This window comes from Bombina bombina, chromosome 2, assembly GCF_027579735.1.
Source record: "Bombina bombina isolate aBomBom1 chromosome 2, aBomBom1.pri, whole genome shotgun sequence".
NCBI lineage: Eukaryota > Metazoa > Chordata > Amphibia > Anura > Bombinatoridae > Bombina > Bombina bombina.
In genome coordinates, this window is record NC_069500.1 from 118,564,209 (window position 1) to 118,585,319 (window position 21,111).

The 21,111-nt window shown below is 40.5% G+C and overlaps 1 protein-coding gene across 1 annotated transcript in view; it reads right to left on the reverse strand.

Moving 5' to 3' along the window:
* Nucleotides 1-3,142: 3,142 nt before the first annotated feature.
* LOC128648518 (complement component C6-like) overlaps nucleotides 3,143-21,111 on the reverse strand; it is a 195,259-nt gene continuing 177,290 nt past the window's right edge. Inside the window, 4 exon segments of the mRNA XM_053701238.1 lie at nucleotides 3,143-3,583; nucleotides 5,393-5,530; nucleotides 5,533-5,636; nucleotides 6,471-6,562. Coding sequence (XP_053557213.1) covers nucleotides 3,414-3,583; nucleotides 5,393-5,530; nucleotides 5,533-5,636; nucleotides 6,471-6,562 — 504 coding nt within the window. The 3' untranslated portion in view covers nucleotides 3,143-3,413.

The following is a 21,111-nucleotide window of genomic DNA, read 5'->3' on the forward strand; positions in this document are numbered from 1 at the left end:
AAGGTACCTTCATTCTGTTTTATTTGTTGCCAGAAGAGGATGCTCCACGTCGGATGTCTTGAAGATGGACCCGCTCCGTGCCGGATGGATGAAGATAGAAGATGCAGTCTGGATGAAGACTTCTGGCCGTCTAGAGGACCACTTCACCCGGCTTGAATGAAGACGTCTCCCAGTAAGTCGATCTTCAGGGGGTTAGTGTTAGTTTTTTTTTAAGGGTGTATTGGGTGGGTTTTATTTTTTAGATTAGGGTTTGGGCAGTAAAATAGCTAACTGCCCTTTTAAGGGTAATGCCCATCCAAATGCTCTTTTCAGGGCAATGGGGAGCTTAGGTTTTTTTAGATAGTATTTTTATTTGGGGGGTTGGTTGTGTGGGTGGTGGGTTTTACTGTTGGGGGTTGTTGTATTTTTTTTTACAGGTAAAAGAGCTGATTACTTTGGGGCAATGCCCCGCAAAAGGCCCATTTAAGGGCTATTGGTAGTTTAGTTAAGGCTAGGGTTTTTTTATTTTGAGGGGTCTTTTTTATTTTAATAGGGCTATTAGATTAGGTGTAATTAGTTTACATTTCTGTAATTTGTTTATTATTTTCTGTAATTTAGTGTTTGTTTTTAATTTAGTTAATCTATTTAATTATAGTGTAGTGTTAGGTGTTAGTGTAACTTAGGTTAGGTTTTATTTTACAGGTAAAATTGTATTTATTTTAGCTAGGTAGTTATTAAATAGTTAATAACTATTAATAACTATTCTACCTAGTTAAAATAAATACAAACTTGCCTGTAAAATAAAAATAAATCCTAAACTAGCTACAATGTAACTATTAGTTATATTGTAGCTAGCTTAGAGTTTATTTTACAGGTAAGTATTTAGTTTTAAATAGGAATAATTTAGTTAATGATAGGAATATTTATTTAGATTTATTTAAATTATATTTAAGTTAGTGGGTGTTAGGTTTAGGGTTAGACTTAGGTATAGGGGTTAATACTTTAATATAGTGGCGGCGATGTTGGGGACGGCAGATTAGGGGTTAATAAATGTAGGTAGGTAGCAACGATGTTAGGGATGGCAGATTAGGGGTTAATAATATTTAACTAATGTTTGCGAGGCGGGAGTGTGGTGGTTTAGGGCTTAATATGTTTATTATAGTGGCTGCGACGTTGGGGGGCGGCAGATTAGGGGTTAATAAGTGTAGGTAGGTGGCGGCGACATTGGGGGCGGCAGATTAGGGATTAATAAATATAATGTAGGTGGCGGCTATGTTGGGGGCAGCAGATTAGGGTTTCATAAGTATAATGTAGGTGGCGGCGGTGTCCGGAGCGGCAGATTAGGGGTTAATAAGTATAAAATTGGTGTTGGCGATGTTGGGGGCAGCAGGTTAGGGGTTAATAAGTGTCAGATTAGGGGTGTTTAGACTCGGGGTCCATGTTAGGGTGTTAGGTGTACACATAACTTTTATTTCCCCATAAGAATCAATGGGGCTGCGTTAGTGAGTTTTACGCTGCTTTTTTGCAGGTGTTAGACTTTTTTCAGCCGGCTCTCTCCGTTGATTGCTATGGGGAAATCGCGCACGAGCACGTTACACCAGCTCACCGCTGACTTTTTGTCTTTTAACGTCGGGTTTCTGAAAACTCGTAATACCAGCGCTGTATCTGAGGGGTGAGAAAAAACTGCTCGTTAGCACCGCATAGACTCTAACGCAAAACTTGTAATCTAGGCGTTAGTTTTTAGCTTATACACCCTCTTTTCAGACAAACTGCAACCCCTCATTAGATGCCTGCCTAAGAACCCATTCAGACCTGACTAGACACTGCAAAAAAAGAAAGGAGACAGATATTGTCTTGTTTTATTAATTTTTTTTACAACACCCCTTAGAAAGACACCCTGTTTTCAGAGTAAAAAGTGACTTTAGATCTTTCTACCAGGGAAATAGAAGTACTGGCAAGATTTAATTAATAATATTGCCAGCCCAGAAAACTTTAGATCATCGGGCCCTAAGTATTGGTCTCATTGTGTATAGAGAGATAAGATAAGGATGATTTTGAGTAAAATTGAGATAAACTAATGAGGTCTGCTCTCCTTGGAAGCTCAGCCCATTTCATTGGGATGTGGTTTCAATTATTGGAGAGAGCTATTTCACATATAAAAATAAGTATAAAGGAACAATCTCTCACATTTTATACTCTGCAGCTGTTATAACAAGTTATTGTAACAATTTTATAGTACAATGTTCCTTTAATGAAATATTAAACATGATCTCACCTGAGGGCCCTGAGCAGTCTCTACTTTTACGACATTACAAATGTAATTTACAAATACTGAAACTAGTTAGTTGAAAAAGCTTCTTTCATACAAAAGAAAATGAAATAAATGCTAAAACATTTTACCTAGTGAACATTATGATACATCAGTCTATATACTCCAAAGAATGGATACATTAATGGCTAATAGGAGCCCTTTATTGGCTCATTAGAAATATATACCAAATACAAATTTCATGGCAATCAGTGTTCATGCTCCATATGTATAGATTAAGAGCTTTATTGTGTATTGACTTAGCGTGTAAGTAAAGTCAAAATCAAAATGATAAAAACAACATTTCTAGGATCAAATCAGTTTTTTCTCTTGGTATCCTTTGTTGAAAAGCACACTAGGGTAAACTCAGGAGCAGAAAGGCACTAGTAGAAACTAGCTGTTGATTGGCAGCTGCACATTATGCCTCTTGCTATAGGCTCAACCAACGTGTTAAACTAGCTCCCAGAAGTGCCTTGCTACTCCTGAGCATACCTAGGCTAACTCTTCAACATAGGATACCAAAAGAATATAGTAAGTATTATAATAGATGTAAACTGAAAATTAGTTTAAAATTGCACGTTTTATCTGAATCACTAAAGTTAAAATTTGCCTTTACTGTCACTTTAATTCTGTAGGAAATGTGCTTAGTAAATATTTTGTAATAATATATTCTATAAAATAGAACAATATAGTCTGTAAAGAAATATTTGCAATGATTTCTTTCTTCAATGTTATTCAGTATCTACAGAAAACAATGACAAGTCTGTAAACTGCTCTTGTTGATTGTATCTCACAGACAATTATAAAGTTTGTAAACAAAAAAAAGCTCAGCTACTCCAAATTCAGAGACAATAACCTTTTATTTAAAAAAAAATCTTTCTAATGTCACTTCTTAGAAAATAAACAATTGTGTATTCAGTCAAAGCTGTATTTACCATCATACCAATACATTTATTTATTTAGGGAAAATAAATTATTCCAACTGTTTAGCTAGAAAATGTTAAAAAGGTATTTATTTCCGCTATATAAAAGTCATTGCAAACACAAGATTATTCATGACATATTTTACAACAATATGCATAGGTAACGATCGTATATTTAAATACACCTTAGTGAAACCAATCTCTCATTTGGTACATGGACCATTAAATTGTATCTCTGCTTTCATCTTTGCACATTTTATAGCCCCCAGCGAGCAGAGGTTCACAGTTCTTTGTCTTCCTGCAGTTCCGGTCTTGATACAATATTGTTGGTCTTTGTTATCAGGGCACTTATACGGCAAAATGCAGCTACATTGTGCTCCCAGCTAAAAGTAAACAAGGGGATAAAAGTTTGTTTCTATTTAATTAATTAAAAAAAAAAAAACAGAGGAAAGATGTTCTACATTAGTTGAATAAATAGTACTAAAATGCGTCTGCAATTAAAGGGACAGTATTCTCCTGCATGTAATACACACTATTATAAAGAATAATAAGCACTGATACTGATATAAAAATCCAGTATTAAAACCGTTTAAAACGTACTTAGAAGCTCCCAGTTTAGCTCTGTTGAAAAGGTTAGCCGGAACACCCAGTGAAAGTGGTTGTATAGCAAAAACAGCAGACACCCCCCCTTCCTCTGCATATGAAAAGAACTTTTACACAAACAGGAGCTGGAGTAGGTTTACATCAGTATACTTCTAAAACTTCTGGGGCTTGGTTAGGAGTCTGAAAATTAGCGCAATGTTATTTAAAAAAAAAAAAAAAATACTGTACCTTAAAAAAAAATGTATGGGCTATATAAATAGATCAACTATAAAACATTTATTGAAGAAAAATCTAGTGTATAATGTCCCTTTAAATTATAACGATGGTAATACAGAGCTGAAACTTTTCATAAATGATTTGTTGCCTCTAATAATTTATTAAAGGGACACTGTACCCAAAAATTTAATTTCGTGATTCAGATTGAGCATGAAATTTTATGCAAATTCGAATTTACTCTATTATCAAATTTTCTTCATTCTCTTGGTATCTTTATTTGAAATGCAAGAATTAAGTTTAGATGCCGGCCCATTTTTGGTGAACAATCTGGGTTGTCCTTGCTGATTGGTGGATAAATTCATCCACCAATAAAAAAGTGCTGTCCAGAGTACTGTAACAAAAAAAAAGCTTAGATGCCTTCTTTTTCAAATAATGATAGCAAGAGAACGAAGAAAAATTGATAATAGGAGTAAATTAGAAAGTTGCTTAAAATTGCATGCTCTTTCTGAATTACAAATGAACACATTTGGGTTCAGTGTCCCTTTAACATAACTAGAATTTGATATTTATCTATTTTAACTCCAAAAATTAAATAGCTGAATTTGCTAGATGGATTAGCACACATATTGTCATGCAAAAGTATACATAAATGGACAGAAAACGTTTTTTATGCATATACAGGTAAAAGATTATTTTTTTTTGCACGAAAAAGGCAAATAAAGCTGGTTATTAGGAGTTTGAAGCAAACTGGAAGTGCAACTGAGCCTTAAGGACCGGTTGCTCACTGGCTCACAAGCAACTCTTCTGCAACTTTATTGGTGGACAGTGATGCACTTCACAAGCGTAAATACAAAATATCTATTTTACTTAGTACCAAAAACTTAAAAAATACAAAAAAAAAATACATTTTAAAAATGCTCTCTTATAGATTCAAGAAATAAAAGAATGTCTGTCCTTTATTATAGAATGATAGACTATGACAGAAATTACATTAATCCAGTAAAATAGCTTCAATTTGAATACGGCTTTATTGATAATTAGCCATAACAGATGTTTAACATTACATTTTAAAATTGCTCTATTCAATAATGCTTCAACTTTTCTTTTGCCAATACAAAAGTACAGTAATTGTATCTGTGGTTATTGGCTTGTTGGGGGAGAGATCCATAGGTCTATTCTGGTTAGGTTGGACACTATGCAGAAAATTGAAATTGCATCCCAACTGAAGTCAATTGGTTGAGGCAAATACCATAGTGCCTCCTCTCTTTCTAAGAGTCCCTGTACTGCACCCATAGTAAGCATGAGCTATCATTGGAAACCATGGCAACTGGTCAATGTGGTTTATAGTACATAACAAAATAATTCATACCTGAACAAACCTCCCAGTCGTAACAGATATCGTATCCACAAGGCTCCTTCTTTACACTACTTATAGACAGGTTTAACCGGTCTTGCACCCATGCAAGGTTAATGTCCCCACAAGGCCCATTATCCAAGAATAAAGCTGTCTTACTCCCAGGCACTTTTCAGCCAAGAACTGACAACGAGACATTGTGAGGTAATTGTCCAGAATTGTATCAAAAATGCACATTTCTTCAGTGTAATGACTGAAAAAGAAACAGAGAATAATTATTTGACATGAAATTCTTCATTAAAGCAGAAATGAGTCCTGTAGAATGCGTTGCAGAAATTGTTTATATAGTTGAAGTAGCCTTGTGACTAACTTTCCATTTATCGAATGTAACATTCAAAACATAGAATGTAGCATCTGCGTATTCAAATATTAACATTCTTTAGTCTATGGGAATAAATCTTGAAATATAATACTCAGATGTAACTTAAAGGGACAGTCTAGGCCAAAATAAACTTTCATGATTCAGATAGAGCATGTAATTTTAAACAATTTTGCAATTTACTTTTATCACCAATTTTGCTTTGTTCTCTTGGTATTCTTAGTTGAAAGCTTAACCTAGGAGGTCCATATGCTAATTCTTAGACCTTGAAGCCCACCTCTTTCATATTGCATTTTAACAGTTTTTTCACCACTAGAGGGTGTTAGTTCACATATTTCATATAGATAACACTGTGCTCGTGCACGTGAAGTAATCTGGGAGCAGGCACTGATTGGCTAGACTGCAAGTCTGTCAAAAGAACTGAAAAAAGGGGGCAGTTTGCAGAGGCTTAGATACAAGATAATCACAGAGGTTAAAAGTATATTATTATAACTGTGTTGGTTATGCAAAACATGGTGGAATGGGTAATAAAGGGATTATCTATCTTTTAAAACAATAAAAATTCTGTTGTAGACTGTCCCTTTAATATTCTGAGTATTCAGTGGAGCAGTTCTTTTAATTTTTAACTATGTGTCACTGTAACCAGATGCTACAATATACAAAAAATACCAAGTATATTGTCTGCTAATTATATATATATTTTCTTACCGACAATCCTCTTCTGGAGACATACAGAGACATTCAGAACCCACTTGTTTTTCCCCAAGGTTGCAATTTCCTTGAAAATACTTTTTTGGGTTCTGCAGAATAAGAACACAAATTTGTTGCAAAAGTCTACAAACAACATAAATATTTTAATTCATTTCAAATTGTCCTTTTTAGCAACATTTACATATTATTGCAGATTCTTGAGAGTTGTTTATCTTGTCTCCTTTGCTGTGTGCAGTTAGGGTCAGTGATCAAGCAATCACAGAGCAGCATGTAGTCTGAGTTCTGAACTCCATGGAATACACTACAATCTCTCTGGATGGAGCGGAAATTTACAGTTTTCAGATTTATATTATAGAGAACCAAGCAAAACGAATATTTGAACATTTTATGGGAATTACATTTTTAGTTTAATGTCCCTTTAAAAGAACAATAAACTCAAAATGTAGTCCCTCATTACTAGTGGAGAGCAAAAATATTAGCATTATTGTTGTCTAATATTGCTCAAGTTAAATCAACAGCACTTTTATTTTGCTCTCTTATTATATGTTGAAAGTATTTTTTTTTATCTTTTGAGCAAATTCTAGGGAGCGCAGGTGCATTGAATCCCTCAATTCTATAGGGCACGCTGAAATACTCATGTTAGCTATTGTTTGAGCACTAAGCTGAAGGTACACTTAACGTCTATTCAAGTAGGGGAGTACTTCACTTAGTTATATGCTATGGTGTCGATTAAAATATAAGAATTAAAAACACTGCACTAATACATCCCTATACACACACACACAGAGTGCAGTCCATTCATGTTTTGTACATGTTTAGGAAAATTAAGGGCCTGTGTCACACTTGTTTGTATCTCAGTGTGTTTGCTTGCAGGCATGCATTGTGTGGCTGTAGGTTAACCCTTCGAGTGCTAAGCTGGATTTCATTTTTAGTAGCTGCTTAGATGCCTGAGATTCAGGCTTCTAAGCAGCATGCCCCCTTTCCCTATACTTTCTATTGTAATTTTAAATAAAGTTGCGCGTGACGTCACTGCACATCACAGGAAGCCCCTGGTGATGCCTGTCACAATACAGGCCCGATCGCCAGGCTTGGAGTCGGTAGGAGGCCCCCAGATTGCTAAAAAGGCAGTTGAGTGCTAGTGACGGCTCTGAGCCAATCGTTAGCACACAAGGGGTTAAGGATCCAGGGAGGCAGAGATCTTGACATGGTCCTGGGCCTATCACCATTTGCCAAATGCTGTAACTAACTCTTCAATTTGCTATGTGTTGTTTTTAATAACTTACACTTAGATTACAAGTTTTGTGTTCATGTTTTAAACGCTGAAAATTTTAAAAAAATAAAAAAAAACGCTAGCTTACAATAAACTACCAATAGCCTTAAAAGGGCCATTTGTAGGGCATTGCCCTAAAGAAATCAGCTCTTTTCCCTGTAAAAAAATACAAAGATCGCCAACAGTAAAACCACCACCCAACCAACCACATAAAATAAAAAAACCTAACTCTAAAAAAAACCTAAGCTACCCATTGCCCTGAAAAGTGCATTTGTATCGGCATTGCCCTTAAAAAAAACGCTAGCTTACAATAAACTACCAATAGCCCTTAAAAGGGCCATTTGTAGGCATTGCCCTAAAGAAATCAGCTCTTTTCCTGTAACAAAATACAAAGATCGCCAACAGTAAAACCCACCACCCAACCAACCACATAAAATAAAAAAACCTAACTCTAAAAAAAACCTAAGCTACCCATTGCCCTGAAAAGTGCATTTGTATCGGCATTGCCTTAAAAGTGCATTCAGCTCTTTTTCTTGCCCTTAAAGGAGCATTCAGGTCTTTTTCGAATAGCCAAAACCTAATCTAAAATAAAGACCACCCAAAAAAAACCTTAAAAAAACCTAACACTAACCCCTCTTGGGTACTCACAGTTGCTGAAGTCCGGCTTGAATGATTCTTCACCCAGCAAGCTCCATCTTTATTCAGGCGGATCCATCTTCATCCATCGTGGGACCGGCATCTTCTTCATCCCCTCCAGATGCGGAGGTGGTCAATATGCAGAGGTGGAGGTCTAAGGCGGAGGTCCAGATGGAGGTCCAAGGTGGAGGTCCAGGCGGAGGTCCTATGCGAAGGATCATCGATCCGACATGGAGGTCCTTTGCTTGCGATTGTCCGCCACACACTGAGGATTCAAATACAAGATACCCTTTTTGTACTGGGGGTACCATTGCATTCCTATTGGCTGGAAAATTTAAATCAGCCAATAAGAATTAGAGCTGCTAAATCCTATTGGTTGTTCAAATCAGCCAATAGGATTAAAACAGCTCTCATTCCTATTGGCCAATTCGAATACTATTGTTTTTTTTAGTTTTTTTATTATGTGGCTTTGGAGGGGGTGGGGCTTTGTAATGTTTAGGGGGTGTTTGTTTTCATTTTTTAGAAAAAGAGCTGATTTCTTTAGCACAATGCCCTACAAAAGGCCCTTTAAAGGGCTATTGAAGTTTATTATAGATTAGGGTTCTTTTATTTTGGGGGGGTGTTTTTTTTTTTTAAACGGGGTATTAGGATAATTCGTTTGTTATTTGTGTGTAATGTTTTTTTATTTTGGGTTCTTTTTTTTTTTAGAATAGCTATATTTTTATTATTTATTGGGCAGCAAAAGAGCTGAATGCCCATACAAATACACTTTTTAGGGCAATGGGTAGATTAGGTTTTACTTTATTTTTATTTTTTATTTTTTTTTAAATATTTTTTTTATTGAAATTCAAATCAAGGCATACAAATATCAAAAAAACAATAGAGTACAAAGATGGCACAAAATATGCAAGACATAACACAGAGTCAAATTCAAAGGAAATATTGTGCAGCCAGTATGCCAAGTAACGCACCACCCCCCCCAAATGACACAAGAGGACACTTTTGATCCTCAGAACCATAAAGCAAACTTATAGGGGGACATCTTGAACAAAGGAGACCACTTTTGGATCTCATATGTCGAACTCATTTTCTATTTTAAAAAAGAAAAAAATAAGAAACAGAACCTCTGTTGAATTTTCGGAGAATAACATAAAATAACTTACAACTATTGGACCTGCTAGACCGCTAGATCTGCGTATTATTATTTACTCTATAACCCAAGAAAGTAAAGGAAAGATACGGGCACATATATATCACATTGGATGTGGATCTACAGCTAGCCAGCTCTTCAGTGCGAAAGTGAGGGAAAGGGGGTATTATGGTGATAAACCCAGTATTTAAAACTGCTCCATATGTTTGCTATTCTATGAGAATGCCAGTTCTATATGAGTATGTAGATTTCAACCTTGAACAGGCCATAATCACTTATAATTGTGTGCTGCAAAAGAGAGTGTGTGGAAACCATATAAAGTTTTAAAACATAAATACATAATATATGCGAAAAAGTTTCACATATTAACATCTTATTTGACAAAAATAATTGTGTACCTAAAAGGCTTCTTTCCTCATTACTTCATCTCCTTCTTTTGTATAGGTCACTCTTGGCCCCTGTTATTGCAAGATTACTACACTCATATGTTAACATTAAAGAAAGGCACATAAACAAGCAAATGCATCATAAAGTACAAGTAAACTTAAGAAAAAGTATCATGCAGTGACGTGCGGTGAGGTCAGAGGAAGGTGAGGCACTGGCTACGATATGCCTTCATTCTTTAGATATCCTTTGTTGAAGAAATAGCAATGTACATGGTTGAGCCAATCACATCAGGTATTATGTGCAGCCACCAATCAGCAGCTACTGAGCATATTTAGATATGATTTTCAACAAAGGATATCAAGAGAATGAAGAAAATTAGATAGATGAACATTGGAAAGTTATTTAAAAATTGTATGCTCTTTCTAAATCATGAAAGAAAACATATGAGTTTCATGTCCCTTTAAATGGCATTTTGGAAACTGGTCACCTTAGTAACATCTGATTTTAGTCTAAAGGATTGTAAACAGAACGTCTGCCAGATAACAAAATGCTTGCTCTGATTATGATATCTAGAAATCCAGACCAAGTAAAATATGTTCAAAACATACTTTAAACTTTAATGCTGCAAATTATGCTTATAGGTTCTTTCATTATCCAGTAAATATAAAAATGTCTTGGTGAAATTAATGATGGTGGGGCGCTTGACCCCATCCCTTTAAATAAAGCCACGCCTTCAGATGGCACCACCAATTCATTAATTAAATAGATAAAAGGTAGACAGAAACACAGAAAAGCACTTGGGGGGGAGAGGTAGAGACAGGAGAGAGAGAGACAGGGACAGAGTTAGAGAGAGAGACATACAAAGGGTTAGAGAGAGAGCACATAAGGGATGAGAGAGACAGAGGGGGGAGGAAGAGAGACCATGGGGGACAAGGAGACACTTAAGGAGAGAGACAGAGGGGGTGGGAGAGACAGGGAGAGAGAGAGATGGATAGAGAGAGAAACAGAGGGGGAGAGAGAGAGAGACAGAGGGGGAGAGAGATAGAAAGAGGGGAGAGAGAGTGAAAGAGGGGAGAGAGAGTGACAGAGGGGAGAGAGACTGAGAGACAGAGGGGAGAGAGAGAGACAGAGGGGAATAGAGGGAGAGAGGGAGAGAGAGAGAGACAGAGGGGAGAGAGATAGACAGAGGGTAGAGGAGAGAGACAGAGGGGAGAGAGAGAGAGACAGAGGGGACAGAGAGAGACAGAGGGGAGAGAGAGAGAGACAGAGGGGAGAGAGAGAGAGACAGAGGGGACAGAGAGAGACAGAGGGGACAGAGAGACAGAGGGGAGAGAGAGAGACAGAGGGGAGAGAGAGAGAGAGACAGAGGGGAGAGAGACAGAGGGGAGAGAGAGAGCAGAGGGGAGAGAGAGAGAGACAAGAGGGGAGAGAGAGAGAGAGACAGAGGGGGGGGAGAGAGAGAGAGAGAGAGAGAGGAGAGATACAGAGGGGAGAGAGAGAGAGACAGAGGGGAAGAGAGACAGAGGGGAGAGAGAGAGAGAGAGAGAGAGACAGAGGGAGAGAGAGAGACAGAGGGGAGAGAGAGAGAGACAGAGGGGGAGAGAGAGAGAGACAGAGGGGAGAGAGAGAGACAGGGGAGAGAGAGAGAGAGAGAGCGAGAGAGAGAGAGGGAGAGACAGAAAGGGAAGGGGGAGAGAGAGGGGAGGGGGAGAGAGAGGGACAGGGGAATTGGAGAGGGAAGGACAGGGGAGTGGGAGAGAGATAGGGACAGGGGAGTGGGAGAGAGATAGAGAGAAAGGGAGTGGGAGAGAGAGAGACAGGGGAGGGGGGAGAGAAACAGGGGAGGGGGAGAGAAACAGGGGAGGGAGGGGGGAGAGAAACAGGGGAGGGAGGGGGGAGATAAACAGGGGAGGGAGGGGGAGAGACACAGCGGGGGAGACACAGGGGAGGGAGAGACACAGGGGAGGGAGAGACACAGGGGAGGGAGAGACACAGGGAGGGAGAGACACAGGGGAGGGAGAGACACAGTGGAGGGAGAGACACAGGGGAGGGAGAGACACAGGGGGAGGGAGAGACACAGGGGAGAGAGAGACACAGGGGAGGGAGGGGGAGAGACACAGGGGAGGGAGGGGGGAGAGACACAGGGGAGGGAGGGGGGGGGAGAGACACAGGGAGAGAGGGGGAGAGAGACACAGGGGAGGGAGGGGAGAGAGACCACAGGGGAGGAAGGGGGAGAGAGACACATTGAGGGAGGGGGAAGAGACACAATGGAGGGAGGGGGAGAGAGACACAATGGAGGGAGGGGGAGAGAGACACAATGGAGGGGAGTGGAGAGACACAGGCAGGTCACTACAGTGCACATATTTTATTTTTTTAAAATAACTTTCCAGAAATTTTTAAATAACTCACCCAGAAATTCCTGATCTCATTTACAGTACTTTATACAGTCCTTAATCCTTATAATTAAATACTTTCACTTTCTTTTTTTTAATTTGATATGGGCTTTGAACTGTCCTATAAATATTCAAGTATATCTGCATAACACCAAACTATCAAACTGATTTTAGTCTAAAGGATTGTAAACAGAACGTCTTGCCAGATAACAAAATGCTTGCTCTGATTATGATATCTAGAAATCCAGACCAAGTAAAATATGTTCAAAACATACTTTAAAACTTTAATGCTGCAAATTATGCTTATAGGTTCTTTCATTATCCAGTAAATATAAAAATGTCTTGGTGAAATTTAATGATGGTGGGGCGCTTGTCCCCATCCCTTTAAATAAAGCCACGCCTTCAGATGGCACCACCAATTCATTAATTAAATAGATAAAAGGTAGACAGAAACACAGAAAAGCACTTGGGGGGGAGAGGTAGAGACAGGAGAGAGAGAGACAGGGACAGAGTTAGAGAGAGAGACATACAAAGGGGTTAGAGAGAGAGGCACATAAGGGATGAGAGAGTCAGAGGGGAGGAAGAGAGACCATGGGGGACAAGGAGACACTTAAGGAGAGAGACAGAGGGGGGGGGAGAGACAGGGAGAGAGAGAGATGGATAGAGAGAGAAACAGAGGGGGAGAGAGAGAGAGACGGAGGGGGAGAGAGATAGAAAGAGGGGAGAGAGAGTGAAAGAGGGGAGAGAGAGTGACAGAGGGGAGAGAGACTGAGAGACAGAGGGGAGAGAGAGAGACAGAGGGGAGAGAGAGAGACAGAGGGGAGTAGAGGGAGAGAGGGAGAGAGAGAGAGACAGAGGGGAGAGAGATAGACAGAGGGGAGAGAGAGAGACAGAGGGAGAGAGAGAGAGACAGAGGGGACAGAGAGAGACAGAGGGGAGAGAGAGAGAGACAGGAGGGGAGAGAGAGAGAGACAGAGGGGACAGAGAGAGACAGAGGGGACAGAGAGACAGAGGGGAGAGAGAGAGACAGAGGTGGAGAGAGAGAGAGCAGTACAGAGGGGAGAGAGACAGAGGGGAGAGAGAGAACAGAGGGGAGAGAGAGAGAGACAGAGGGGAGAGAGAGAGAGAGACAGAGGGGGGAGAGAGAGAGAGAGAGAGAGAGAGACAGAGGGGACAGAGAAGAGACAGAGGGGAGAGAGAGAGAGACAGAGGGGAGAGAGAGACAGAGGGGAGAGAGAGAGAGAGAGAGAGAGACAGAGGGGAGAGAGAGACATAGGGAGAGAGAGAGAGACAGAGGGAGAGAGAGAGAGACAGAGGGGAGAGAGAGAGACAGGGGAGAGAGAGAGAGAGAGAAGCGAGAGAGAGAGAGGGAGAGACAGAAAGGGAAGGGGGAGAGAGAGGGGAGGGGGAGAGAGAGGGGACAGGGGAATTGGAGAGGGAAGGACAGGGGGAGTGGGAGAGAGATAGGGACAGGGGAGTGGGAGAGAGATAGAGAGAAAGGGGAGTGGAGAGGAGAGAGTCAGGGGAGGGGGAGAGAAACAGGGGAGGGGGAGAGAAACAGGGGAGGGAGGGGGGAGATAAACAGGGGAGGGGAGGGGGAGATAAAAACAGGGGAGGGAGGGGAGAGACACAGCGGGGGAGGACACTAGGGGAGGGAGAGACACAGGGGAGGGAGAACACAGAGGGAGGGGAGAGACACAAGGGAGGGAGAGACACAGAGGGAGAGACACAGGGAGAAGAGAGACACAGGGGAGGGAGGGGGAGAGACCACAGGGGAGGGAGGGGGGAGAAGACACAGGGGAGGGAGGGGGGGAGAGACACAGGGGATAGAGAGGGGGAGAGAGACCACAGGGGAGGGAGGGGGAGAGAGACACCGGGGAGGAAGGTGGAGAGGAGGACACAATGGAGGGAGGGGGGGGAGAGACACACATGGAGGGAGGGGAGAGAGACACAATGGAGGGAGGGGGAGAGAGACACAATGGAGGGAAGGGGAGAGACACAGGCAGGTCACTACAGTGCACTTATTTTATTTTTTTAAATAACTTTCCCAGAAATTTTAAATAACTATCCCAGAAATTCTGATCTCATTTACAGTACTATTATACAGTCCTTAATCCTTAAAATTAAATACTTTTCACTTTCTTTTTTTAATTTGATATGGGCTTTGAACTGTCCTATAAATATTCTAGTATATCTGCATAACACCAAACTATCAACTGACTGCTCTCATTGTTGCATTTATTTATGCTGGTAACCTGCTCCATTTATGCTCAGGGTAAGAGTTGCTACCCTTATATCAGCCAGCACAGAGGTGAGAAGGTTTAGGGAAGGAACCTTACCTGTCCTGGCTGATGAGGTCCGTCCGGTCGGTCGCGGTCAGACAGAAGACTGAGAGACTCTGTCACTCCTTGACCTGACTCACTCCACCGGGTGTCCTGGTGCACCCAAGTGGCACTGGCTAGCCTCCGCTCCTCCACCACCGGCTGAGTTCCTCACTCTCTCTGCTCTCTTCCCGGCTCTCTCCCCTCCACAACCGCGGGTCCGGCAGCTAATTGACTGGACTGAGCAGCCAGTAGTGTGAGAGGTGTGAGCAGTAGTTTCAGCCAGGCGGGCACTGAGGGCAGGGCCAGCACGGGACACGCAGTCACACTATCTGCAGCAGCCAGCTCCTCCAACTACTGAGCTACTGAGTCTCCCGCCAGGCCAGTCTGACTCACTGTGTCGGCGGCGCAACGTCACACTCCAGAGTCCAGACTGCAGTGCTGAATGATGATTGGGCAGATTGGCTGAGTGATGATCTAGCTCATCATGGAGGCGGTTTTGAGAACCGCCTCCATTGGAGCTTGTATGAGGCCCCAGAGAGTTACCAGTAGGTGGCGCAGCTCTAAGTGAGCAGTCTATTGTTATGTAGATCCATATTGCGCAATTAATGAGGCAGCGGACCGGCTCACTGCCTCCTAATTGCGCAACAATGGATAATGAACTTCCGAATTTACAAATCGAATATTTGAACCAAATACATCCAAATTTATTTTAATCCGAATGAATCAGAAACAAATGCATTTGAATGTATCCGAATTTGAATCGATCCTAAAACGAAATTCTAAAACATCCAAAACTAATTTTTTCTGCCGCGCACAAGTCTAATTTATACTGGTAGAAACCTCATTTATCTTTAAATAATATTTGTATGTCACATAGTCTTGTCTGCAGGTAACTCACATGAAATGTAACAAACAAGACTTAGTTTTTCTAAGAGAAATAAAACTCTTCTTTGTCTGTATTTTGCCTAACAACTCAACCAACATGAAATAAATGTGCAAATAAGAGCAGGATTAGCAAGTGAGGTGCCAATAATGACATTAGCGTTATTGTGATTGTTTGCTCCCCTTCCCATTGCACCTGCTATTGGAGGAGCTGGGTGGTGTGATTAATAATGGACTTATCAGATCTATTTCTCCTATCTAGGAATGTTCCGATTATATTAGCTGTTACACTTAGCAAGAGCTTCACTTTCCCTTTGTCTGTAAGGGAAGTTCTGCTAGCAGTGAATTAGGAGATCAGCCTGTGAAGGGTTAGCCATTGTTTGGATATTTGGTCTGGTCTCTGTTATTTCTTCATCTGGCACACAACACATTGGCTGAAGTTCCACAAAAATATTACCAGTGCCTTTAAACACCCAATAACCTACATCGTCTGAACAAATTACTAGTGCCTAGAGCTGTATAACTACAGAAAAAAAACAATACATGGAAAGTCTCAATATATTACCAGTGCCTAGGGCAGCACATCAACAGAAAAGGCAAAACACTTGAAAAGCCCCTTAACTAGAAGATCTATTATTAGATGAGGGGCGACAGACAGCTATTCTGGTGATGGGGCCCTTGGATAAAGGTACATGCCCTGTATACAAACTCATTAGTACAAGGCTAAATAAATGTGACTGTGATGAATATGGTATGTTAAAGAAGTAACAAGATAATAATCTCTTATAGAAATGGTATAAAAGGGCATTTCCCTAAACAAACATGGCAGGTCTGTTCTCACATGGCCTAATTACACATCTGTACAGATGGTTTTGTTTATGTGGCTTTTTATTTCAAATGTAAACCTTTCTATCTCAGCAACTTTATGATCACCCCCCCCCCCCAAGCAAAATAATGCACTACCAGAAATAAAATCTATTTTATAAAGATTAAGCCTCTTAATTAGAAGTAAGATCTCTTATTGTTTGAAACAATTGCCTTTTTTCCAATCTTAGGCTAGACTTTAGAGTTCGGCGGTAGCCGGTCAAAACCAGCGTTAGAGGCTCCTAACGCTGGTTTTGGGCCGCCCGCTGGGTATTTGGAGTCAGTGATTAAAGGGTCTAACGCTCACTTTAACAGCCGGCGACTTTTCCATACCGCAGATCCCCCCTACGCCATTTGCGTAGCCTATCTTTTCATTGGGATCTTTCTAACGCTGGTATTTAGAGTCGTTTCTGCAGTGTGAGCGTTAGGAGCTCTAACGACAAGATTCCAGCCGCCTGAAAAAAGCAGGAGTTAAGAGCTTTCTGGCTAACGCCGGTTTATAAAGCTCTTAACTACTGTGCCCTAAAGTACACTAAACACCCATAAACTACCTATGTACCCCTAAACCGAGGTCCCCCCACATCGCCGCCACGTCGATTAAAATTTTTAACCCCTAATCTGCCGACCGGCCACCTACGTTATACTTATGTACCCCTAATCTGCTGCCCCCTAACCCCCGCCGACCCCTATAGTATATTTATTAACCCCTAACTTGCCCCCCACACCGTCGCCGCAAGCTACTTAAAATAATTAACCCCTAATCTTCCGACCGCAAATCGCCGCCCACCTACGTTATCCCTATGAACCCCTAATCTTCTGCCCCTAACATCGCCGACCCCCTATGTTAATATTTATTAACTCCCTAATCTGCCCCCCACAACGTCGCCGACACTACCTACACTTATTAACCCCTAATCTGCCGAGCGGACCTGAGCGCTACTATAATAAAGTTATTAACCCCTAATCCGCCTCACTAACCCTATCATAAATAGTATATAACCCCTAATCTGCCCTCCCTAACATCGCCGACACCCTACCTTCAAGTATTTAACCCCTAATCTGGCCGACCGGAGCTCACCGCTATTCTAATAAATGTATTAACCCTAAAGCTAAGTCTAACCTCTAACACTAACACCCCCCTAAGTTAAATAAATTTTTATCTAACAAAATAAATTAACTCTTATTAAATAAATGATCCTATTTAAAGCTAAATACTTACCTGTAAATTAAATCCTAATATAGCTACAATATAAATTACATTTATATTATAGCTATTTAGGATTAATATTTATTTTACAGGTAACTTTGTATTTATTTTAACCAGGTACAATAGCTATTAAATAGTTAAGAACTATTTAATAGTTACCTAGTTAAAATAATAACAAATTTACCTGTAAAATAAATCCTAACCTAAGATATAATTAAACCTAACACTATCCCTATCAATAAAATAATTAATAAACTACCTACAATTACCTACAATTTAACCTAACACTACACTATCAATAAATTAATTAAACACAATTGCTACAAATAAATACAATTAAATAAACTATCTAAAGTACAAAAAATAAAAAAGAACTAAGTTTACAGAAAATAAAAAATATTTACAAACATAAGAAAAATATGTACAACAATTTTAAACTATTTACACCTACTCTAAGCCCCCCTAATAAATAACAAAGACCCCCCAAAATAAAAAATTCCCTACCCTAATCTAAAATACAAAAATTACAAGCTCTTTTACCTGTACCAGCCCTGAACAGGGCCTTTGCGGGGCATGCCCCAAGAATTTCAGCTCTTTTGCCTGTAAAAAAAAACATACAATACCCCCCCCCCAACATTACAACCCCCCACCCACATACCCCTAATCTAACCCAAACCCCCCGAAAATAAACCTAACACTAATCCCCAGAAGATCTTCCTACCTTGTCGTCACCATCCAGGTATCACCGATCCGTCCTGGGCTCCAAGGATACTTCATCCAACCCAGCGGGGGGGTTGGCGATCCATAAGCCGGTGCTCCAAAGTCTGTCCTCCTATCCGGCAAGAAGAGGACATCCGGACCGGCAAACTCTTCTCAAGCGGCATCTTCTATGTTCTTCCATCCGATGACGACCCGGCTCATCTTGAAGACCTCCAGCGCGGGGGGATCCATCCTCTTCTTCCGACGACTAGACCCACGAATGACGGTTCCTTTAAGGGACGATCATCGCAAGATTGGCGTCCCTCGAATTCCGATTGGCTGATAGGATTTCTACTCAGCCAATCGAATTAAGGTAGGAATTTCTGATTGGGCTGATGGAATCAGCCAATCAGAATCAAGTTCAATCCGATTGGCTGATCCAATCAGCCAATCAGATTGAGCTCGCATTCTATTGGCTGTTTCCGATCAGCCAATAGAATGCGAGCTCAATCTGATTGGCTGATTGGATCAGCCAATCGGATTGAACTTGATTCTGATTGGCTGATTCCATCAGCCAATCAGAATATTCCTACCTTAATTCCGATTGGCTGATAGAATCCTATCAGCCAATCGGAATTCGAGGGACGCCATCTTGGATGACGTCCCTTAAAGGAACCGTCATTCGTCGTCTAGTCGTCGGAAGAAGAGGGATGGATCCGCGCTGGAGGTCTTCAAGATGGAGCCGGTCGTCATCGATGGAAGAACAAAGAAGATGCCGCTTGGAGAAGATGTTTTGCCGGTCCGGATGTCCTCTTCTTGCCGGATAGGAGGAAGACTTTGGAGCACCGGTTATGGATCGCCAACCCCGCTTGGTTGGATGAAGATCTTGGAGCCAGGACGATCGGTGATTACCTGGATGGTGAAGACAAGGTAGGAAGGATCTTCAGGGGATTAGTGTTAGGTTTATTTAAGGGGGTTTGGGTTAGATTAGGGGTATGTGGGTGGTGGGTTGTAAGTTGGGGGGGGGGGTATTGTATGTTTTTTTTACAGGCAAAGAGCTGAAATTCTTGGGGCAAGCCCCGCAAAGGGCCCTGTCAGGGCCTGGTAAGGTACAAGAGCTTGTAATTTTTGTATGTTTAGAATAGGGTAGGAATTTTTTATTTTGGGGGGTCTTTGTTATTTTATTAGGGGGCTTAGAGTAGGTGTGTAATTAGATTTAAAATTGTTGTAATATTTTTTCTTATGTTTGTAAATATTTTTTTATTTTCTGTAACTTAGTTCTTTTTTATTTTTGTACTTTAGATAGTTTATTTAATTGTATTTATTTGTAGCAATTGTGTTTAATTAAGTTAATTGATAGTGTAGTGTTAGGTTAATTGTAGGTAATTGTAGGTAGTTTATTTAATTAATTTATTGATAGGGTAGTGTTAGGTTTAATTATATCTTAGGTTAGGATTTATTTTACAGGTAAAGTTGTAATTATTTTAACTAGGTAACTATTAAATAGTTCTTAACTATTTAATAGCTATTGTAACCTGGTTAAAATAAATACAAAGTTACCTGTAAAATAAATATTAATCCTAAAATAGCTATAATATAAATGTAATTTATATTGTAGCTATATAGAGTTTATTTTACAGGTAAGTATTTAGCTTTAAATAGGAATCATTTATTTAATAAGAGTTAATTTATTTCGTTAGATAAAAATTATATTTAACTTAGGGGGGTGTTAGTGTTAGGGTTAGACTTAGCTTTAGGGGTTAATACATTTATTAGAATAGCGGTGAGCCTCCGGTCGGCAGATTAGGGGTTAATAATTGAAGGTAGGTGTCGGCGATGTTAGGGAGGGCAGATTAGGGGTTAATACTATTTATGATAGGGTTAGTGAGGCGGATTAGGGGTTAATAACTTTATTATAGTAGCGCTCAGGTCCGCTCGGCAGATTAGGGGTTAATAAGTGTAGGTAGGTGTCGGCGACGTTGTGGGGGGCAGATTAGGGTTAATAAATATAACATAGGGGTCGGCGATGTTAGGGCAGCAGATTAGGGGTACATAGGGATAACGTAGGTGGCGGCGGGTTTACGGAGCGGCAGATTAGGGGTTAAAAGTGTAATGCAGGGGTCAGCGATAGCGGGGGGCGGCAGATTAGGGGTTAATAAGTGTAGGCTAGGGGTGTTTAGACTCGGGGGTACATGTTAGAGTGTTAGGTGCAGACGTAGGAAGTGTTTCCCCATAGGAAACAATGGGGGCTGCGTTAGGAGCTGAACGCTGCTTTTTTGCAGGTGTTAGGTTTTTTTTCAGCTCAAACAGCCCCATTGTTTCCTATGGGAGAATCGTGCACGAGCACGTTTTTGAGGCCGGCCGCGTCCGTAAGCAACTCTGGTATCGAGAGTTGTATTTGCGGTAAAAATGCTCTACGCTCCTTTTTTGGAGCCTAACGCAGCATTTGTTTGAACTCTCGATACCAGAGTTAAATTTATGGTGCGGCCAGAAAAAAACCCGCGGAGCGTTAACTGCCCTTTTACCCGCCAAACTCCAAATCTAGCCGTTAGTCTGTTTAGTCTTAAATCATTGCTGTTCCTATGTCTTCTCATGAAACAAGACAATATTTTTACACTGCAATTGCAGATACATGGAAAACCACTGTAACATATTACTATTCACTTGCTGTAATGTAACTTTGGGCAAGATTTATCAAGCGCAGAATATGAAAATTCTCATATTTTTCTCATAAAATGAAAGTTAACATTATATCGACATATTTATTAAAGTTGATGCGCCAGAAAAGTCTCTATTTCTCTGATATGCGAATAAAGTGACTTATGT